Source organism: Acanthochromis polyacanthus, chromosome 3, assembly GCF_021347895.1.
Source record: "Acanthochromis polyacanthus isolate Apoly-LR-REF ecotype Palm Island chromosome 3, KAUST_Apoly_ChrSc, whole genome shotgun sequence".
In the NCBI taxonomy this organism is placed as follows: Eukaryota; Metazoa; Chordata; class Actinopteri; family Pomacentridae; genus Acanthochromis; species Acanthochromis polyacanthus.
This window is the reverse complement of record NC_067115.1, coordinates 34,256,091-34,280,503: the sequence shown is the minus strand read 5'-3', so window position 1 is coordinate 34,280,503 and position 24,413 is coordinate 34,256,091. Positions and strand designations below refer to the sequence as shown.

General features: G+C 41.1%; 1 protein-coding gene across 1 annotated transcript in view; it reads left to right on the top strand.

Annotated features, from left to right (window-relative positions):
* fbxw7 (F-box and WD repeat domain containing 7) overlaps positions 1–24,413 on the top strand; it is a 102,814-nt gene that overhangs the window by 56,840 nt on the left and 21,561 nt on the right. The window contains 2 exon segments of the mRNA XM_022209409.2: positions 19,315–19,397; positions 20,998–21,139. Of these exon segments, the coding sequence (XP_022065101.2) occupies positions 19,315–19,397; positions 20,998–21,139 (225 nt within the window).

Genomic DNA, 24,413 nt, shown 5'->3' with positions numbered 1-24,413 from the left:
GATCCTCAGTCGTCCCCATGTGGCAGATTAAACACAGTGACTATGACTTCAAGGCTCTGTATGCTTCATGCACTGAATTGCTGCTTTACTTATTCTAATCTTTTCATGCATTCTTTATCCACAAGCAAATTTGACTTTGATTCTGGCTGTTTTGTTAAGTAATAGCCCTCGTGTTCGTTGTGTTCAGTGCACACCACTTGTCTGTCATTGTTAATGTGAATGACACAAGAAATTGCCGTTTCGGAGTCTCTGTGCACCCTTGATAGAAACAATAGCAGGCTAATAGAGAGGGACACATCTTTCTAAAAGGAAAAACTCTCCATCCCATTGGAGTGAAGGCATTAATTTTCCTATTATGTATTTTTGAGTGTAATACAATCGGAGAGTGAAAAATCCTTTTCTCTGGAGCTTCAGATTTTTTCACCTTCATATTTGCAACACATTTGAAAACTGAAGGCTTCATGCGTTTAATCGAACTTTGAAAGTAATTAAATTGGCTGTAAATGTGCCAATTACTTAATCTTCCTCAGTATTCTGACTTTTAATTTGACCAAATTAATTAGGTCTGAAAGTGATTCTTTGAATTTGTCTTTTAACACATTTATGGATCTTTTTCTTGCTCCCTCACACACATTCATGCACCGTTCACGTAGATGTAGTGTTTTTTTACATATCAAAAACGTGTTTCTATTGTAGCAGTCACAGCAGCCTCTAGTTTGCCTTTAGTCTGTTCATTTATTTAACGTATGTTTGAGTGAAATGTGGCCATGTCGACTCCACAGCCTGCATGCAAGTTCCGTTGCTGTTACGTTACATCATACATCTTTGCCAACAACCGTCCAAAATCCAAAGATGTATACGCTTTCATGTGCTGCCTTTTTGATCTTTCTTTCAAAAATGTAGCCATTATTTGAATCTCACTTTACGCCATCTGACATGGCAGTTGATAGCAGTCAAGTCGGGCACTAAAAAGGTTGCTATCACCCACTCTGCTGGTGGTCCATCAGAGATAACAATAATCCCAAACAGACACTTCAGACAGGAGCCTTGGCTTTCACAGCGTGTCCAGTGGAGACATCTAAGCAAGATCAGATGTGCCCTTCACTTAGCAGAAATTGTATTGTGTATCAGCATGGGAGGCACGTATTTTACTCCTATCAAGCGGTGTTTTTTCTTCTTGGTTGCTGTCCATTTGTGCCACTTCTCTGCTTAACTTGACTATCTAAAATAAGACTGGCAGAATAAGTGCTGTGCTTTCAACTTTTTGGTTGAACAAATTGAGAAGATGTTCCACCTGCTTTTTTCCCAAATTACCTCATCAGTCAGACTCACCTGCCAGAAGGAATCACCTTATTTTGATTTCCAGAGAAGGCAGAAGCAACAGCTACAGTACCTCGTCCTCAAGAGAAAAGTGCTTCCTGAGCCTTCTCTAATAATCTTCATCCTGCCTTCCTCTTTCTTGAACTTCATCACTCTACAGGTTGTTAAAGTATCACCCCATTTATCTTACCAGTGTACTCTGTATTCTCTTGTTCCTCTTTGTTGCATTGAAGACGATACCACAGTTTCTATGGTCTCGTCCTCACAGCCTTACTTGCTGACTTTTCAGGAAAACTTATTTAGGAACATTAATGAGTTGATGGCACCATTCTCCTCTGAAAGTTTCTGGCTTCTCTGCTTCCTCATTCTGTTCCAGAGGAGGCTGAAAGGGAGTGCTTATTAACATTATTAGCCGTGCCACTGGCATGTGACTTTGAACTATTTTTATACACAGAGCTTATTCTCCACCATGACATAGGGAAGATGCTGTGTCTTTGACTGTGTATTGTACTTGCACTGTTCAGGCAGGCTTCAAATTCAAACACGTCAATTCCATCAGTGGTTGAACAACAACTCCCAACTGGTTAACCTGCCGCATTTTAAATTACCCTGAATATGTGAAATTGCATGTATTATAAGTGACTGTGAAGATTGAAATGATATGTGAAGCAGCAAACAGAGTCTACAGTGACGTTAGTGACTCCTTTAATGGCGTTATGAGCTAAATGCTAATGTAAGCATTCTCACAGTAACGATACTAACATGCTAATGTTTATTGGGTGCACCAATCTGCCACAACATTAAAACCACTGACGGGTAAAAATGAATGAACTAGATTCTGGACTAGACTGTCAAGCAGAGACAGAAGATGATTGAACCGACAGTTTTTGATTTGTAAAACTGTTATTCTATTTGTGAAAATGCAAAAAAAATAGAGATTTCACTGTTTTGTTTTGGGGTTTTTTTTGCATCTGGATCACATTGAACTAGGTCCAGATTAAAAATCGGTAAGCTTAGGTGGGTTAGATGTTGAATAGGTTGTCGTATAAAGGCTAAAGACTCGAGACATCATTTTGATTTGGAAAACCATTATTTTTTTGTGTTTGAATGTAAAAACATGGAGATTCTAGTGCGTTATTTTGCATCTGGACCACTTTAAACCAGATCCACATCAGAAAACCAGTGAGCTTAAGCGGGTCATATTATGAATCGATGGTTGTACAAAGGCTAAAGACTCTATAAAACTTCATTTTTGTCTGTAAAACCATAATTTGTTTTAGAATGTAAAAACACAGGTATTTCAGTGCTTTTTTTTTCATCTGGACCACTATACACCAGTTCCAGATCAAAAGCCAGTGAGTTTAGTGGGTCAAATCCTGAATAAATTGTTGTACAAATACTAGAGACTCTCTAAAACATCATTTTTGATATGGAAAGCCATTATTTTTTGTGTTAAATTTTAAAAACATGGAGATTTTAATTTGTTATTTTGCATCTGGAAACACTTTAGACCAGGTCCAGATCAAACGCCTCTATGCTTAGATTCGTTAAATCTGAAGCAGATCACATTTTTGTATCATCACTGTTGTTACTGGTACAAGCCCGATCCATGAAGGTCCTATCCAGGAACTCAGTGGACCCAAAGGATCCCCTGCTGATGTCCCAGGACCAGACAAAACAGGACACCCATAGAGGTCCCATGTTTATGTAGCAATGAGCAGAGCTGTTTTGGCAGCAGGTGGTTTAGGTGTTGTGGCTGTTCGATGTATAAAGTTTGCAATGTTCACTATATTCATCATCCGTTGAGCCTGATAGGAATGCCATTAGGTTTGCAGGTATTCAGTCATAAATCAAAGGATTGTGCAAGTTAAAATTTTGACCTGATGATGGCGCTAGATGCAAACCTGGCTACAGTTAATCCTAAATGGTTGTATTTATATAGCGCTTTTATCCAAAGCGCTTTACGTTATACATCACATTCACCCATTCACACACACATTCACACACTGATGGCGGGAGCTGCCATGCAAGGTGCTAACCACGACCCACCAATTAGAGGTTAGGTGTCTTGCTCAGGGACACCACGACATGAGCACGACGGGCTGAGGATCGAACCGGCAACCTTCCAGTTACAAGACAACTACTCTACCCACTGAGCTATGCCGCTAATAATCCTGATGGGGATCATCAAATTTCATTACAAGAGGCATTTGGAGGCATTTCACTTAAAAAAAAAAAAACACAAATGTGAAACATGTAGTAGGGCTGGGCGATATAGCCAAAAAATTAAATCTCGATTTTTTTTTTTTTTTTTTTTTTGCTTGAAATCCGATAAACGATTTTAATCGATCTTTTTTCTGTGTAAAGAAAGACAATTAAACATTATTCAAAAATAGGATCTTTTCTTGAATGCCAAAATGTCAGCATTTAACTGTATAGGGTGCCAGGTGCTTCTGCTTGAGGTGCTGAAAGAGATTTGTTGTGCTACTTCCCTTCGTTTTCACCGTGTTTTTACAAACTCTGCACAACACCTCGGTCTGTTCCGTGTCCGACCTCGAATATCCAAACCAAGTCCATACTACAGAAGTCACGGTACCCTTTATTTGCACAATATCGTCCTCATTTTCTTCTCCTTTCTCCACCTCCATCTCTCATGTGTATCCCTGTCGTATCTGTTTGTGTGTTCTTCGTCTATTGCTCAATTGTAAGAGAATGTTGACTGTAGACTGTGCTACAGCGCCAGTCCTCCTGGTATGGCGACTGTGTGTATTACACGCGTCAGGTAAAAATAGCGGAGGGACATTAACATTAAACTCGATGTTGAGATTTAATTTTTTACACATCGATTGAAAAAATAAAATCAAATTAATCAAATTAATTCGATATATCGCCCAGCTCTAACCTGTAGTGGCTCTATTGAAAAGTGAAAGCAGAAAGTTACGGTGATCTGCCGCCAGAAGTTAAGTTACACTGGTAAAGAATATCTGAGTGCCTCAAAAACAATATGGCTCTGGTTCCTCTGGTAATTTTTGATTTTACTGAATATGTGAATATTTTGACCTGTTGGTGTTGCTAGAAGAAAACTTTATCCTCTGGGGAATATGTCTGCACATAATGTCATGGCATTAAATGCATAGTTTGTTAAAATCACACGTTGCCATATTTAGAGCCATGCTGCTAGCTTGGCTGTTAAAAACTGACTTTATTGCCCGTAGGGAGGATGAATGATCAATATATTTGCTCATTTCACTGCTTAAATCAGACTGTGTTAAATAGCGTCCTCTGATCCATTTGGATAAAGGTCAAATCCCTGTTCAGAGGTTTCTCATGAATATTTCATTTTGAAACCCTTTATTTGGAACAGAAAACATGCAAATTGCTGCTTTGTTGGAGAGATAAAGGGTAGTACGGGTAGATTGTGTTCCAGATGAGATCAGTATCACAGGAGGGGAAAATACCGGAGGAAGCGTGATGAGCGAGTTTTTGTAGCGAGCTCAGGTCAATTCAAGCCACCAAGGTACTGTCAGAATGTCCTCACACGATTTCCCACCACCTTCTCAGTCATATTCAGGGATTTACAGATGACAGGCAGCACCCAGCAGGCACACACTGGCTCGCTCTCTTCATCTGGGATGCAGAGTGGTAATTCTGGATGATTAAAGAGGTTTATTCGTTTCTGTGTAAATGTTGATGCCAAACAGGGCCAAGTTTCACCTGGCTCATCACACACATATCCATAACCCTCTTTCATTTCTGAATGAGATATGACAGCTCAGCCTGCATCCAAATGCACTACCAGATTGGCCCATCGTTGAGAAAGATGGAGGAAAACAGTAGTATCACCACACTGACCTGTTTCTTGTCCAGATTGCCGTTTAGGGAATGCAACCTCCTGCTCATGTACTGACTCTGTAGTGTATGAGAAAGTTACTGGTTGAAAAATTCTACTGCTTTTTCAACCCAGAAGGCCAAAGCAGCTTAAAAACTTTTACACAGCCCTGACTAATTCTACTCTTTTGCCCATTTCAAAACTGCATTATATTCTGTCTCTGCTGCTATTATGTACACTGTACAATAGGGATAGGGAGTTTCCTTAACTGATAGTCGGCCACCTTAACAACCAATAGATGATCAATCTGTAAATTAACGGACTGTTTCTCCACATGCTGATGAAACTCTTTTTAGCCACTGACACTTAATATTTGCTGCAAAACGGACTCGATGACATTAGGAGTCTGAAGAACAGACAAAGCAAACATCATGCTATTGGATTAGGAATTAAGGAGCAATAAGTAATGACTTTATTTGAAGTTGCAATTCCACAATAGCCAAATTGACAAATTTCAAAGTATTAAACAGTTAACGAGTTGCAGTCTTTCACAGTAAATAAGCTGTAATGTGTCAATCTCTTTACTGCGATTTCATGTCAAAATAATCTTCAATATCTGATCTTCATGATAGAGCGACTTGTTCACTGTAGTTAATGTTCATACAGCTGCTGGAAACAGCTGTTCGGCAACAACACATGTCCATAAATGTTTTGTATCAACTTTATCGGTATTTACAGCCACCTCTTTATCTTTATCACTTTTGTCTGAATGCTGTTTAAAGCATGCTAGAAGAGTCCTGATACCTTTGAACATTGGCAGTGTTAGCAACTATGCTGACACACACTCGGCTAGCTGGTTTTAGCATTTGTAAATTGTTGTTTAGCATAAGCTTGAGTTAGCGAGTTAAACCAGACACCTATTTGACAACTTTATACTGCCAAATTCATCAACACAACCACCACAGTTTGCAGTTAGACAGCAGAGAGGTGTGTTTTTTTCAACCCTTATGAGTGGTCAGCAAACACACCTGTAACTCCATTGCACTAAACAGTAAGAGTCTCCAGCTGGTGGAACAACTAGGTTAGGGCTGCAGCTAATGACGACTCGAGTAATCGTCTGAGCACGATACGTCATCAAAAGCGGAAGTGAGCACGCAATGCAACGGAAATCACCGTCCGACCGGAGCGCGGAACACGGACGGACATCGGCGCTATATTATGTATGCACGATGCAGTGCAGACGTCCGCGTTTAGATACAGCTGTATAGTAAACGCTGACATCCGCGCTTACGATAGATCGCGGATGTCCGCGCTGCATCATGCATACATAATATATGCATAATGCATAATATATGCACGATGCAGCGCCGATGTCCGTCCGTGTTCCGCGCTCCGGTCGGACAGTGATTTCTGTTGCATTTCGCGCTCACTTCAGCTTTTGATGACGTATCGTGCTCAGACGATTACTCGAGACTTCGTTAGCTGCAGCCCTAAACTAGGTACTACAGCTGATCTAGAGCGCATTTTCTGACAGTTAAACTGCATGTCCTCATTTTCTCTCTCATAGGTTCACATAGATTTAATTGATTAAATTGACAACTGTGATTAATCCATTCCAGTCAATCATTAACATTCCTACTGTACCTACAGCACATAATGTAGACTATGACTACCTATTTGTCCAATTTCTTCCCGTTTTTAGTTTTTCTTTCTCAGCATATTGTATTTCAGGATGAAGGACTGTCACATATTGCACAGATGGCCAAGTTTTTCGTGACTCCCTTGTGATTTTGGGTTTTATAAATAAACTTGACTTTGGATCGGCCTTTCAAATAAAGGGTGATGCAGGTTAGAAAGGTCACTCACTGAATCAGAGCTCTCCAAAAATGCAGTCCAACTTTGCTGCTGTGTTGTAGCTCGGACGCTGAGAGGTTAAGAGTGAGCAGAGCTGTGAATCGGAAAGGGTCACGAATTTCTCTTTGAAGCCTTTTCCTACAGTTTTCAGAAAGCTGCTGGCACTGAGCTGATGTTTGCTTTTGGCACTTTGATGATGGCCTCGGGGTTTGGATATGACGCTTGTGATTGAGCAACGTAGCGACTGGGAGCGTCATGTAAGAGCAAAACGGCAAAAATTCATTCACTGATTACTTGGACTTCATTGCCTTTGCTGCCTGAAAAAATGAACACATTGTGAAAAGCTATGATGCGGGGCCCATCTTTATCCTCAACTCTACAGGTTTTCCCCAGCAGGGCCACAAGGACACCTGGATGATATCCTGGTGTCCTTGTAGCCCTGCTGGGAACAACTGTGGTTCGCCAGGCTGTTCATATTTTTCTCCTCAGGCGAGATTATGTGTACAATTGCTAAAAAAGTGAAAAAGTTCCATCATAGCCTGAAGCCACTGTCTTTGTTTGAACATTAGTGGGACAGGCACAGCTGTACTTTGGATGCAAGACTTTCCCACTTTTCTGAATAAAAAAAGAAAGAAAATAATATTTAATGGTTAGTTTGTTGCCAAAATTGAACCGACAGATTTTTGAAGTTCAAAAGTTAAATTAGGGATTTAGAAGTCAATCAAAAGGCAGCATGTGTAGACATGTTGGTAAATTGCCAATTAGAAATTATAATGTTTAGATTTGTAAAGCTGAGGTGAGAATGGAACCATATTTTGGCTTTTTGTCTGCAGATTTTCTTCTTTCATTTCAGTTAATTTCTAACAGGAAATCAGCTTCAGTAGCTTTACTGTGGTTTCTGTGGTCACAATACTGCACAGAAGACATTATAACAGAGATGTTGCCTCAATACAGGTTTGTCTTTGTTCGTTAAACTGTCCTATAGCTCCATTGTTAGAGTAAAGCTGCATAATTGGAAGCCAGAATTTCAAGTACAAGAATAGTTACTGTGTTTTTAATGGTATTTGTTCCACCGTATTCTTCACGATAATTGAAGTCTGTTTTTGCAAATGTTAATGTATCTGTCCATCACAGAGGAAGGATCCAGTCCAATGTAGTAGATGGGGCTTTGTTACAACCATAATTATGTTAGGGGGCCATAAAGAAGCCTGCAATTTTCTGTGCAGCAAATAAACGGTGTAGTTATGTTTCTAAGGAATTACACATTTTTTCCTGCGTTCCATCATTGTCAGGCTTTTTTTTTTTGGTTGCCTGCTAAGAAAATAGATTTCATATTTCTAACGGACCTTGATGGCAAAATTACAATGAAATGTTGAAATGTATTTTGTTAACTGCGTTATTTACTATTCATGTTCGGGCTTTCTGTCTTTTCACGAGGCAAAATAGTCGTATAATCAAGCTGCGCTGCTTCGCTTTTATTATACTGTGATCAGCTGTGACCTTCACCACTATCAGAATTCTAAAATGTAAATAGAAAAAAAAATCCCTTTTGGATTCTGTTAAGTGAAACAACAAACAGCAGCGTTATTTTTGGCCGGTGTTTTCTGACACATTGCCTCTGATGTCTCCAGCCTTTATTTGCATGCATGTTTGCCTGTGAGGCGCAGCAGCAACACTGGACACTGCCTCTTTGAATTTTAACTCCTTAGTGTCGCACATTTGTCTTCATTTCCACTGTGAGAGACCATTATCTATTTTCTCAAGGCCCCTCCACTTATACATTTTAAAATGCTGCATCTGCTTGCAACTCCAATTTCTAAATAATTGCCAATAATTGCAAATACTGACCTCCGTTCTCCATTCATTTTCAATGAACGCCATTGTTGTCACCAGGGGATACCTCAGCCTCTTCCTTTAATTTCTTTTTTTTTTTTTTTTTTTGACCTGACCCTTTCAAAGTTGAATGTTCCAGTCGCGTGGGTGGCTGCAGGATATGTTAATTCAACCCCATGCAGATGATGCTATTATTATCCTCTGCAGAATGCCATGATCCATGGTTTCCTTATTCATCAAACCTCCCCCACACGCATTGCATCTGTCCGTCCTGGAACGGGGACCACACTTCACTGTTTCAGAAAAATCTATTGAGAGCAGACCCCCTAGTTCTCATTTTTTCCTCCACAGAGAGGACAATCACACAATGACGCGGCCCCATTTAGTGATGCATCACTGCCCAAGAAGTATTTGCCTCCTTCAAGTTCACCACCTCACATTAAACATTTGCTCAAGAAAGGCCCTTTCTCCCGTGGTGTAGCTTTTTCCCACCATCATCTGTTGATTGGAAGTAGTTCCAGTCACATCCCTCCAATCCCGCTTGACAGCTGTTAGACCTATAATTCACTTATTACCCAGTGCTGAAAGGATTATTCCATTTGCCGCTTAACAGAAATTAATGTGACCGATTTGATAATCAGTTAAGCATTATGTTCATTTTCTGTTAATCTGCAGATTATTTTCTTGGTTAGTTGATTTTTTTTGTCTACAAAGGATCATTTGCCATTTTTCAAAGCACAAGTCGACATTTAAAGAGCTTGTTTTGTGCCACAGAAAGCCAAAGAGATTCAGTTTGCTGTCAGAGAAGACGAATACACCTGTTAAATCTTCACATTTGAGAAGCCACAGCAAGTGATTTTTGTAATTTTTCTGGCTAATAGATTGCCGTTGGTTATCATTTAATTCTCTGTGCTTTGAATGTTTCAGATCTAAATCAAGTCATTTGTTAAACTCAGAACCTTTTCAGAATATGAGACTGTTCTTGCTTTTCAGGCAACTTTGCATATGTTGAGAGAATTTAGTTTCCCCGTCTTGTGCTGAACATCTTCATTTTTATTTTATTTATTTTTTTTACATTTTATGGATTCAGTTTATTGATCCAAAAATTATCAAAAAATATAATCCAAGAAATATTATCAGGATTCGTAGCCACGGTGTCGTGATGCTTCCTTGTACCTGCACACATCCAAGAATGCTCAAATTATCCGCCGGCTCACACTGTATCTGTCGAGCCAGTCTGCTGAAACTTTGGCATTGATGTTGTCTATTATTTGTGCAGTCAAATGAGACAACATTTGCATTTCCCCCACAAGCTATCTACCGCACAGCGATGTAATGAGTGTATTTTTATACATCCTCCGCTGCTCAGATATTGCAGCAATAGCAGGCAGGGTGTGATGAGAGCCCTATTACCTGAAAGTGTGTGTTGATTATAAGAAACAAGGTGTCTTTAAAAAGGAAAGGTAGAAGACGACACCTGCCTCGTGCGGCTTCAAGTCTCACCGGCCGGATTTTGGTTTTGATAAGCAGGAGGTCAGTATCGGGGAGGGAGGAGGGGAGGGGAGAGGCCTGTTAATGCTTCACCAACTGGCAGAAGGAGAGCGACAAAGGAGGCCACGGCCTATTCAAAGGCCACAGTGCAACCCCTCTCGCATGCCAAGCATTCCAATGTGCTGTGTAAAGGTTGGGCCGGCAGAGAGCATCAAGAGGGCCTTTCTCATGAGAGCCACCTTAAACACACACAGACAAAGCTCAAACAGCTCTGTCTAGTGCGCCTCCACATCCACCCATTTGAATGCCTTTGTGCCCGTTTTACTTTGGTAAGAAAGTGCGACTGAACTGCCAAGATTAGCCACCACACCTGTTGTGTTCTCTTAGATAATCGTGATTTCCGCTTTTCAAACATCTCACAGCAGACATTACCTTTTACTTACTGTGGATAAATGGCCATGCAGCCTTACACTGAAAAAATGCTCCTCTCAAAAACAAGAAAAAAACTTATTTCAAGGAATTTTTACCTTGAAAAAGGTGAAAAATATCTGCCAATAGAACAAGTGAAATAAGACTTCTTGAAATAAGATATATTTAGAATATTAAGATCTTAAAATTAGCTGGGAAAACTTATTTTAATCTATATTTTACCAGGATTGTCAAGCTTAGGTGTCCTAATCCTCCTGTTGTCCTCATTTACGGCACCAAAAAATATTGTTTCCTTGTCTGAAAAAAATCTGAAATTCAGCAAAAAATTCCCCAAATTTATAAAAAATTGCAAAATTTTCAAGAAGAAAATTAATTAACTTTCCCTTGAAAGTTTTATTGAAAAAAATCCACAAATTTGGCAAGAAATAAAAAAATTAAAAAATCTAAAAATTGTAAATATTTTGAAAAAATTAATAACAATCTTCCAAAAAAATCCTAAACATATCTAAAGTGATTACAAATATATCAAAAAGTTCTAATGTTTTCTTTAAAAACATTTAAGAAAAAAATCAACCAAAATCCAGTGAATTTTGCTGGATTTTGGTTGGGTTTTTTTTTTCTGAATGTTCTTAAAGAAACACTTTTTTTTTAACATTTCTTTTTTTTCCACTAAAAAATGTTAAAAAATTTCCCATAAAAATTTGAAAATGTGGAAGTTTTCACTGTGAAAATATTTTTTTTCTGCATTTTTAAACTTTAAATTGGGTCCGTTTGATCCGCAGACACCACGAGGGTTAAAACAAGATCATTTCAAGATGGTTTGACTTAAGATATTTAAGATGCATTGTCTTAAAACAAGTCCCTCCATCTTGCTGAAATGTCACTTGTTAAATGAATTTCTCTTAAATCAAGTGGGATGAGACATTCTGACTAAAAATAAGACAAACAGACTTGGTAGGATTTTGAGTTTTTGCAGTGTAGGAGTCTGTTTCCTTTATTTCTTTTTCATCCTGTCCAAAACCCAACTATATTCTGTCAAACAGTGGCAGATTGTAGCAGACCTCTCTTCCCTGCCAGCCCTGAAATCCCCCCCTGTGCCTGGTCTCTCAGTAATTACAGGTGTAAGCCGGGAGTGTCTGAACGGCTGCCAGCTCTCAATGCACCATCACCTGTGAATGGAGCCCTTCCCATGACCCGTCATTGTGTCCCCTGTTTCCACGCTCTAACGCTGATGTCTTGTGAGGTCAAGAGCGACAAATCCCGACTATCTTTAGAAACCAATGGCGCAGTTCAAACTGCTCTACGCTGCGTATCTAAGACATTTTCGAGAATAATATTGTGGCGTGCCCAGAAGCCAGCAGAGTTTAATTTGCATGAATACCACATTCATAAACATAAGCGGCAACTGATCAGTTTAATGGAGAAATGTGTTTCTGTTTGCTCTCCGTTTTCTCTGAATTAATCAAACAAATGGCTTCCAGCGTGTTTATCTTTGACGGCTAAACAAAGCAAAAAACAACCCCGTCATCGGTTTCTTCGCTTGATGGGTCGATGTTTCCTTTGAAAAGACATTTACAGTTGTGACAGTTGGCGTTCACGTGTGCCGAGACTTGATGTATTTTTGAACTGAAGCTGCCGTCTCGAGGTTGTTGCCTTCACTGGCTGCAGTGGGAGTTGTGAGCAATGCAAACTGGTGGTAACTGGCCAGGTGCAATCAGCCATTACCTGCCAGTCCTGAAATGCAAATATTGGCCAACAAATAGGAAGCTGTAGAAGATCCATTCACAGGCAGCCTGATTTCTGTTGGCTTCAGGGTTGAAATCTGTAGTGCAGCAATCAGCGCAGTCTTTTGTATTGTGTGTGGACACAGTGGTGGAAGAAGTATTCAGAGTATTTTCTTTCTGTAAGTATCGACATCATACTATAAAAATACTCCGTTACAAGAGATATCAGTGACTAAATGTGCTCTATAATGCAAACTAATCCCATCAGTGTTATGTTAATAAATTTGTGGAACACTTTTGGTTGGACACAAACTGTCATTGGTCAATGCTGGGCTAATTTTAACTGCTTTTATATATCTTTTGGTGGTGATAATTGATCGTTTTCCAAGCAAGAGCTGCAAAACATTCTCTGGTTCCAGCTTATTTCATTTGAGGTTTTGCTGCTTTTCTTTTTCTTAATGTGAAAAATACTCACATTGCAGTGTGGGTTGGAGAAAACAATCCATTCAAAGACATCGGTGATGAATTGTGAGCAAAATTTTGTAGACAAAACAATGATTAAAAAATTCACAGTCTAAGAACCAAACATATTCAGCTTTACATTCAAAAACTTCACATTTGAGAAGCCACAGCCTGTAATTTTTGACATTTTACTGACTGATAATTGAGGCGGTTAGAAGCAGAGTGGTCTAACCCACAAAAAAATCCAAGTTTTACATCCATCCGTCATCTATACATCACTTAATCCTCATTAGGGTCGCGGGGAGCTCGAACCTATCCCAGTTGATTTAGGGTGAAGGCAGGGGACACCTGGACAGGTCACCAGTCTATCACAGGGCTACATATAGATACAAACAGTCACACTCACATTCACACCTTAAGACTAGTTAGAGTTAATAATTAACCAAGACTGCAGCCGAGATAGCATATGCATTTCCCTAGTGCCGGTTTGTGTGTATTCAATACTTATCTAGGAACCTTTTCCATTCACTGGTTTCTCGTAGGACCGGTCAGAGTGGGACCTACATTATTACATGTCTGTTGTTATTATTATTATTATTATTATATATCTATTCTACATGCTATAGACAAATTAACAATATCCACTCAATTTTGCATCAGCTTGGAAGCAACAACACAAATAACTGATTAATAATTGTAAATAAATTCAGCTGTCAAAGGGTTAACCTCAGTATATTTTTGGACTATTGGAGGAAGCCCTTCATGCACAGGAAGAACATGTAAACTCTCTGCAGAAAGATCCCAGGAAGGCCGGGAGTTTTGTATAATTTCTGTAATATTTCATGGTCTAGATTTTGGTGCCAAAGTGCTCTAACCCACAGTGGCGCTTCAAATGCTAGACCATTCTTGAAAACATAAAACTTTGAACCCATTTTTCTCAAAAACTACTTCCAAACCCTTCAATTCTCCTTGAAAATTAATGCGTTACTTCATTTGTCAAATCACCATTAAACCCTTTCCTCAGACTGTTCCTTTTGTACCTTTGCATATGTTGATGGAATTACATTTTTGGATTGACTGGTAGCAGCATTACATTACATATTAGAAATACGTGCAACTGAATGTAGCGGAGTGAGAACTGCAGTATTCCCCCTCTGTGATGTGATGAAGTGGAAGAATCGAGTAGAGTAAATGTACTCCGTTACTTCCCTCCACTGCATGTATAATCTGTTTGACGCAGAGCACGTTAGAAGTGAGGGTTTCTCCTATGAGAAACTGAGGAGGAAAAAAAGCAGTGTACTCTGGTAGTTTCTGGCTGATTTGCTTCGGTCTTGCAACAAGTGTGGGTCCACCTTTTGATGCGAAGGACGTGCCGAGTGCGCGCCCCGCCCGGTCTCCGTGCGCAGCCTCGTCTGCTGCGCATATGTCCCGCCGGTACTCCGCACACCGAGGATGCGCTGCGCACAGCGCTGAGCGTCGGACTGCACCATTCCTGCCGTCTCCACCGGGGAGGCTGTAATCCGATCCAGCGCGGAGGGAGCCGTCGTGAAGAGGAAGAGGCCACTGCTCTGCGCTCTGACGCGCTCCCCCTGCACTCCTCCCCCTTTCTGCCGAGTGTCACCCTCTTCCTCCCTCATCTGTTCACTCCCTGCTCGGTGCGAGGCTGGTTCGGCGGCGCAACGCGAGCCTCCGGGATCGTCGCATCGCATTGTTTCACCCACCGACCCTGCCCCCTCCTCCGGTTTTCGACGTGATCCCCCTCCTCCTCCTCCCCGCTCCTCTCTCTCCAGGTTTTCCGATGCCTTTACCGGGGGAATCTACCGCATGCACGCCAGTCCGGTGACGTGCCCGAGCATGTTCACATCAGAGACGGCGTCGGATTTACCTGAGAGTACGCTGCCCTCACACTGTCACCGCTATCTCCCCGTCGCGCGCACACGCCCGGACTCCACCGATTGCCACTGAAGAGGAAAAAGGAAAACACGCCGGATTACAAGGATGGGGTTCTACGGCACTTTAAAGATGATTTTCTACAAAGTGAGTAGGATTTCCGCTGGCCGTCCGCCGCCGTGTCACCTCCAAAGCACATCCTCATCCTGCTATTATTTAATGCCTGACGCGCTCTGTCGCCCACATTATCTTTGACGCGCCTCTCTCGGCAGATTGTGCGGCCACTGCGGAGGATGAACAGCAGCGTAGCAGACCCCCAGAGACGCCTTTTTAATTGCCTGGGCCTTAATGTTATGTTAGCGCTGCGTTAAATGCTGTAATACCGCGACGCGATTTGGCATCCTCTCCTTCCCGGTGTAACTTCGGCTGCGTAAATAAACGCCGCTGCTGTGATTTGAGGATGCTGTTTCTGTGCGTAAATGCTTTGCCACTTCAATTCCGCAATGCTAGATGAAAATATATTCACATTTCCTCCTTGTGCGCTCCCTTTTCCGAGTGGCATTAACCCCCATTCCGCCTTCACCTGTACATCAGCTGTGGTCCTCCCTTTCACAGAACCTGCTAGACGCTTATGTTCTGCTTAAGCATGGCTGATATCACCTCCATCTCTGCTTCACTGCATGCTGACTTTAACTGCTATTAATGCCAGTTTGCAGCAAATAAACAGTCCTGCAGTGCTCCCCCGGTTTGCAGGGTTATTATTATGCTCCTACATTATGCAGCAGTGGTTATCTGGCAGTGACCAAAGTAACTGCTTGAGATGCATGTGATCTGTCCGCCTGCGCCTGTTGGAGTAGCCTATTCCCTGACATTGTGCACTCGCCTCAGGCTCCAACCACAGATAATGGGTCACTGTGTCAGACTGCGTGAGGTAGAATATCCTCAAGGATGTTGGGTGTATTATATGCTGGACGGCAGCCATGAAAACGATGCTCCTTTTTGCTGGCAATGCAGAGTACAAACAACAACAAAAAAGCAAAACATGAAAGGGAATCTGTGATTCAGAGTGTAATGCAAGCAGATTTGTTAATTGGGTATATTTTGAATTGTGATGCAGAGTGTCTCTTGTGGTGGGGGATTGTACTCAGTTAATCCTAATAATTAGGTGAGAATGTCATTCCCAATCAGCGGGAAGCAGTTTGTAGATTCCAGTGTTGGCTCATTTGTATTTCTCCATCCATTTTGTGGATGTACTCATTGCAAGATATCAGGACGTTGAAGTCGCTCTGTGTGGCTTTGAACGTTTTAGTGCCGTGCTTGGCTTGTCGTGTCAAAAAGAAGAAGAAGAAGAAACGGCAAGATTGTTAATTTAAGGACAAATTGGAACCCATCTTTGTGGTTCGATTGCACTTGCGACTTCTTCTCCAAACGGCTAGCTCTGGGAGTCGCAAGTGTTTCTAACAATGCTGATCGACACAGGGAAAAGTCTTTCATGGCTGCTTGAAACACTGTTTGAAAAATGAGAAAGGGTTTTTCGAGTGACTGATGCTGGCGGGATGTCGTCTCCATTGAAATGAATCAACACATTATGTAAGAGTGATTGCTATCTTTAAAATATCATTAACTCCCTCCGTATCCATCTGTCGTGCTTTTGGCCAGATAGGAAAGGGGAAGCCAGGGGAAGGAGGGACGACTTATTGGTGGTGATTTACAAACACTGCGCTCTCTGGTTACCTTTTCCCAGGCTGAAACACAAGAAGAGGCTGGTTACACGCTGCTTTTTTCTTCTTCTTCTTCTCATGCCTGCATTTAGTTTGAGGTTTTCTTACATGTGCACACACAGTCGGACATACTCAAAGCCAGCCAGCCTCCCCCTTTTTTCTCTCTCTCTCTTTCTCTCTCTCTCTCTCTCTCTCTCTCTCTCTCTCAGAAACACACACACAAAACATACACACCCACTGCATGCATACACACACCCAGGCTCTCCTTGGCTACTGAACTGCCATTGCAGTGAGATCACCGCTTTAAGAACAAGGCTTTAAGAGCCGCGTCTTAACAACTGTGAATATCTTAAAACCAGTGAAACAAGCTTTAAGTGTAGACGAGTGTATCACAAGCTAGATACAGGTCTAGTTTTTAAAGTATTTGCACCACATTTGCCTGTTTTTTTTTTTTAACCTGTTTTCTACATTTCCCTCATGAATTGAGTTTTTTTTATGGCCCTTCCCATGAACCTCTCGGCAGCTTCACACATGAGCTGCGTTGTTGGGGTGAAAGCTCACAAATCAGCGATCAAATCACAGTCTGATGTCCACGGGGCACCTCACCTGCAGTGCATATTGGTGTGCTAATCATGTACACATGCTTGTATAACTGCCGGCTTTGGTTGACTGTCAGTTATTCTGGTGCACTGCACTAAACACTCGGGTAGGAATCCCGTATTGATCACTCATTCATGGCTCCAGCTGCTGATATTCCTGCTCATTATCCAGCATTCCTAAGGTTACACAAAATGCGTGTTTGTTTGCATTTTTGCGCCCTTTCTCTCGCCTCACCACCGGCTGTGCTCGACACTCCTGTGCGCCCCCGAGGCTGAAAACACAAGAGGACGAACGCACTCGTACACACCCTCGCCAAATTATAGTGATAAACACAAGCACACACATCTTGAGGAGAGACGTGTAATCATGCCACTGTAGAGCCAGACAGTATGGAGTCAAATGTCCAGCGCTGTTTTCCTGCGTCGGAAACAATACAGCAAGACCCAACCAAAAGCTGCATCAAAAGAGCTTTGTTTGCCTCAAAGGGGAAAAGAAGTTAAATTTAAATTTGGTTTCTGGTTTCTACAAGCTGTTATCAGATTATACAGTGGCAGCAGGACAGAAGGAACAAATCTTCCAGTTCCAGGTTGTGTCTTGCAGCACAGCAGGCCGGAGTGTAACTGTAGGCAAACTGTTGCGAAAATACTTTTGACCGTGAATTGCTGACATACGAGTGCTGCAGTCTTGTGGAAAGCATGCCACATGCTACAGCTGAGGTGTAAATCATTCAAGCCAGAGCTGCAAACATTAGTAGATTATCTTTTAATATAGTAACAGAATCATTGTTTAGGCAATTTTAGAACAAAATGCCACAAATTCTCTTGTTCCTCCTCATGATTTGCTGATTTTATTCATCTTATGAGATCGTAAATTAAAGGTTTTTATGTTTTTTTTGTTGGCAGTCTTATCACCATGCACTTCATGAAGCTGACATTTGAATGTTTTTGTTTTATTTTATAGACCAGCTAACTGAGAAACCAACTGGCATATTAATTGTTAGTTTACACTTCTAATTCATGCACATAATTACACGTTTATATTCTTTTATTGGACTTTTCCTGGTATTCTTCCAATGTCCTTGTAGAATCTGCTGCTTCATTTTTTAAAGCTAGCAAAGCTTTTCACTTTAACATATTTAATTGATGAAAGAACAAGGCCAGGCTGTCACATTGTATATCTTATTTTGGCCAGACACTAGAGAGAGAGAGAAAAAAATCAGTGTTCACTTATTCAGCGAGCTTGTTTATTCATGAGGGACTGGCGATGAGATGGTGATCACTTGCATGTGTGTTGAGAAGCCTTGCCAGAGAGAGTGGCAGGCATGGGATGAAGAAAATTGGCTTGCCCAGGCCTTTACACAGGCTCCTTTGTTTGCGCAGTGGGGTAGGTGGTAACAGGGTTGGGTGGTGTGTGCACATGCAGGTGATGGAGAATAATAAAGAACCGACTTGCTTTGTTTTTTTCCCCCTCAAGTATCAGTATGAAGCAAATTTCAGTGTCAGAGACTGCACCCGGTAACCTCCCTGGGAAAGTTTTGTGGCGGTTTCTGTGTGCACGAACACACTGTACTCTCGGAGTTCGGGCGTGAATGTGTTTGCCTCTGGATATTATTGGGTGTCTGGTTGCCCAGGGATCACTGTTATGTGTCTTCAACATGGAACACGACCAACACTGCACACAGCATTGTAAAAACAGACACCTGCTTTGTTTCCTGCTATCTCCCAGAGCTGAGATGCTTCATCTACAGATAGATCATGTCTCTGTGCTTTGTTATGGATCATGTCATCAACTGAATCTCCAGCCTTTGCATTAAAGTTTAATTTTCCATTTGCATAAAGCTGTTGCAAGACTGTGGTTTCTGTATTTTAATGTGCTGAATTTCAGACTTAATGTTAACAAAGTCTGTAACTTGTAAAAGCAATTTTCTGCTTCTAAAAAACTGCCTGAGCTGCGTCCTTTCTTAAAATTGCTTTTCTTAAGAGATGACTTCTTCCGACTAAAATGACTTAGATTTTGTTTTTAAAAGAAAGTTAGCAGAGGGGAGTTGATGTGCCATGCAAACACATGTTTTTATGTGTGTATTTTAAAATATACACTCTACCTTTGTCATGCTGTCATGGCTTCTGATGTTTTTCTTTTCTTGTTTCTTTTTCTTTGTCAGATGAAGAGAAAGTTGGACCATGGCCCCGAGGTCCGATCTTTCCCTTCAGGAAAAAAGCCCTGCAAAGGCCCAGAATATCCGAGGTAAGAGAACCAACGTTTCACCCAAAAGGCATCCCAGCTGTCCAACAGCAGTGCACCGTCTCACAGTTTTCTTTGTACTGCAGTGTCCTGCCTTTGTTCCCACCTCGGGGTCAGAAAGATTTTAGTAGAAATGATTTTTTTAAGTAGCCTTATCTCATTACTTTTTTTACTTTGCTCAAAATAATTGAGCCTACGATGAAAAGGATTGAGGATTGTCAGGAGGTACGAGTGACGGCGCTGTATGCATCTTCAAACAGAAGGATGCTGCATGTTCCATTGTATCTGCAGCATCCAGGCAGCAGTCCCAGATGTTTCTCTTGGCCTGAATATTTAATGCACATGTTCACATGTAGCTACATTAAAATTCAGACTGAACACGGCCACTTAACTGTAAATGTTGCTATGTAACTGGCTCCGTCTCAGCTTCCTCTCCCATTAAAAATGAATCGATAATGAAATCGAACCCCAGCTTCACATTTTGCTGTCAGCAAGCAGAATGTGAGGCGTTGAGGTTGCCCATTGGATGGTTTCTCTTGCTGCCCTTACATTACGAGGGTGCATGGGTGCTCTTTGAAGTCCTGCACTGCTTTTCACATCCAGGCACAACATGAGAAGTCTGAACAGAAATCTGTGGGACTGTGCACACTTTGAAGTCTCTGAGTCAGAAATATAACCCCGCTTGCCATTTTATTAGGCATACGTAGCTGAAAAGAATCCAGTCTCGCAATAAATCCAGTCTTCTTGAAGGTTTTATAGATCAGTTTTTGTTTTAAAGAGGTGTCGATTCAGCATAGTAAACATTTTGGAGCCTGTAGTTAGTTTTTCTGTTGGATTGTGTTACTCAGAGAGGTGTTTCTGTGATGAAGCCTGCGCTCATTTAGATAAAGTAGGTGGTCGAAATAGAAACGCAATAGTTGGGAATACTTTCAAAGAAGTCTTTACAGAGTTTGAGATAATACATTTCATTCAAATTTCTGAAACTGCAGAACATGATGGACATAAAGATGTCCTTGTGGTTGTGAAGCTACACTGATATGGTCGTCTGAAGGTTGAATTCCTGTTACTCTATTAATATCTTTCAAGTATGTAAGAATATTACAGTAGCCTCAGTACAATAAATGACCCATTCATAGAGTAAATACAAGACATTTCACCTTTCATTATAACAATACATCTGTTAATTTGGTCCAAACTGGCCCATAAGAAAAAAGAATGGAGTTAATTAAGGAAAGTGCCATACAGTGGAGAGGAAATGCAAATTTTATTTAAATTTGCTCGACGCTGGGCCTTGATTGCTAAATCAAATTAGCGACGGGCAAAAATGCTTTTAGTTTCAAGTTCAGCTTTTAATATTTAACTTTATTCTTTTACATGTTATTTATCTAAATAATTTGGAAACATTCTCTGAAGTTGCATCAAGGCCCCGAAACGTCCTTCTAATGTGTTTTTTCTTCTTGTCTGTAATGGTGATATGCTGTTCTTTCTTGTTGAAAGCTGCTTTCACCTCCTCCCTCTGGTGTCAGCAGCAGGTCCTTTGCTCCTGAAGGTCTCATATCAGTGTTGATTTTTATGTGTTTGTTTTATTTTCTTTTAAACGCAGCCCGACAGGAATTGTCCCATGTCCAGCCACACCCACCACATTTGGCCACATCAGAACAGCCAATGGTCAGGGGCAGCAGAGGCGACGCATCACCTCAATCCAGCCACCCACGGGTCTGCAAGAATGGCTCCGAACATTTCAGGTGAGCACACTGGACTTTTATTCTTCCTTTTCTTTTTTTTTTTTCCCTCCCTTGGGCGAACCCTTGAGCAAAAGCTCATCAAAAAGCAGATGTTGTGTCCAATCAATGTTCACTTAGTCTCAGAGATAATTGCAGCCTTGTTGTTGTGGCCCACCGCATTACCATAGGCACTGTAGCGTGGAATTGGGATTAGCCGTACCTGTTCATACTAAAAAGCAGAGTTATAAGATCACACAAGTCTAAAGTAGACTTATGGCCTGTATTAAATGCCGTCCTCTGTGATCCTCTTAAATACAGAAGTTACTGCAGTGTAAATGTCCACGATGAGCAAAATCAAAGCTAATCTTATTTTCAGCCGCGTTACTGATCACTGTCGGTAAGTGTAGACACCATCGACTTATAGAATCATTAAATGATATTATAGTTTGTCTTTTATTTCGATTCGTAGTCCTATAATATAATTCTCTACACAAATGCAGCGTAATAGAGCCATTTCTTTTATGTTAGACGAGGCACTAATGACTTCAGACCTCAAGGAAATAAGATGTCATTTAAACATATTAGCCTTGATGGGGGTCCCTCTGATTTGGGTTGCCATGGATTTCATTACCTAAGAGAGTTTAAACTTATTATCTTCGAATAGCTGAGTGAACCTGTGACACCTCGGTGTTTGTTTTACGTGTATTAGTCCTCAGGCCTCAACCGCCACAGTCTGCTGTCTTTAATCTTACAGCTCCGGCTACAAGCAGCTCAACCTCAAAGCTACATTCTGTACATTCCCCATTCCAGTCCTGGCCTGTATGCAGCTGCTGTGAGATGGAGAAACACACCTACAAAACGTAGAGGAAAGCAAATATCTAAAAAACAAGGACAGTCATGACCGTGGAAACATTGCAGATTACCTTGGATTAGTTGGAGATTTGACAAAATTCACTTTTCTTTGCTGCAGGTTAGATAAGAAGACTAACTCCCTAGATAAAATAAGACGATACAGCTTAGCATACGGAGTGTTCAGAGGTAGCATAAACCGCTTACCAACATCTACAGGTCACTAATGAAGATTGTGCTTGATGCTTTAAATTTCACATTAATTAGTGAAAATGAATTGGATTGAAAATTCCTGCAGATCTTTTCTCTGAACGACGTCGTGACTGGTGTAAAAGATAAAATAATTGCCTCTTTAGTGTCTTTGTAGCTCATAGTAATCCTCCTTATCGTAATCTATGTTTTGGTTGCAGCCTTTGGTTGAGAGTGAAAGAATTCAGTCTTTATGAAATTAAGTGGCAGTTTTTCAGCACGTACTTCAGCGTTTCTCTGAATGATTCCAACTGAAGGATTTCGTCTGCAGCCCATCGCAATGATTAGCTGATGAAAAGAGTCGCACGTGTGCATGAGTGAGGCAGCCCGAATTCTCCTCGTGTTTAAGTGGTAGCACTGTGATCGCAGATGTTAGCTCCTGGTTTGTGTCAAATGGTAGTAAACTGGTAACTGAGGGGGAGAATAGTTTAGCAGAAAGGAAAAACTGCAATTAAGCACCGGGGCTGTCTGAGAACCGCTGCGTATTCTTCAATGATTGTATTTTTTTAAGGGATCTGTGAGAACAACTTGCTTTTTGAAATGTTCTACTGATTCTTATCACTTCAACAAAACAGTCAAAACCATTTAAAAATGTTTCAAATTAAAAGTAAAATGTTTTAGTAAGCACAAAAATGAACGCCTCATTGTTTCTCGTGTCAACTGCAGTATATAGAGACCCTAAAAGCAGGTTAACAGCAGAGTGAAACAGATATTTCTGCAAAATTCGGCATCTGACAACAAAATAATGAAACAAAAATGGCAAATGGCTTCACTTTTTATTTCAGCTGTGTGCCAGCAGCAGATAAAAGCATGGCTGGATACATAAATGCAATTTATCCTCAAGTGTTTATGCTGGACATTGAAATGTCGCTGTAGTTTACATAGTTTTGGAGGCATCACAAACTGCAGTCTGGGGCGTTTACTGGACAAAAAGTGCTCATCTCACTTTGGGAATCGTGAACCTGTGGTGCTGAGGATTCTGTTTGAACTTCAAGTACAAATAATCAATGACAGAAAATTGCTGCAACACATGAGTAGCTGTTGCGTGGTCCTCCCTCTGTTAGGGGGGAGGTCTCTGCAACCTCCCCCCCTCCGATTACCTTCAGAAGCAGCACCTCTGGCTAAAGCTTTTAGCTGCCAAATTACAGGTGGTTTGCGTGTGCCAGATTTTCCACCCTGCCTCGCAGCCTGTAATCATTGTTGGATTTCAGCGCTCCACAGAGGAAAACAACTGTGGCTGTTTGGTCCAACGCACAGTTACAGTGCTGTTAAACAACCGAATGTTCAAGCAGAAGAAATAAGCCCACAGAGTTCTGATAATGGTTTTGATGGAGTCTGGTTCCCGATGTTCAAATTTTCCACTGATGTGTTGGCTTGCTGGAAATATGCAGGTGCCTCAAGCAACTCTGCTGAAGGCACGTAGGGAACATTAACGTGTTACAGACACACCGCACAGGGCAGGATGTTTCCAAAGCTCTCCAATCAAAACAGGAGGGGTAAAAAAGGCTTACATAAGCACGTTTAGGCTTTGCGTTTGATGGCAGTAAACTGGGACGATCATCTTTTAGCGCCCCGGTGTTGTGTTCCTGATTCACCCTACATTCACAGCTGTGTTGGGTGTGGCAATCCAGATGTGGATGTATAATAAATATTGTTCCGATAGTGTTCAACTAGTGCATTGCCACCTGTGATAACGTCTTCCACAGCATGCCCTTTTGAGAGTCTGTAGAGAAGAAGTATAAAGCAGAAACAGCGCCACTATACAAATCAGTGTATGCTGTAATGGTACAATATGAGAAACTGAGTCACTACAGTTGCAGTGATGTTGTTACATGATTTGGTAAATAAAAGCAGAGTTGGATGAAGTCATTGAGTTGAATACAATGCTGAGTTAAAGAGAAATGACTTCACATAATGGTTCAGTTCCTTCGGCTAATCTATAACTTGCCCTGTGGAGTTTGGACCGTTAGTGCTGCAGAGCTTTTTACAACTGGGTCACTGTGTTGTTCTCACTGGCACATAAGATACACATTCCTGTATTTAAAGGAATATTTTTATAAAAAAGCTTTGCACCTGTTAGAAGAAAGCAAATGCGTTCCACACATTTGTTAGACCTCAGGTTTGTTTCAAGAAAACAAGAAAAGTCTGCAGTGCATTTGTAAATGTCGCTGCAAGGCTATTAAGTCTTTGTAAACCC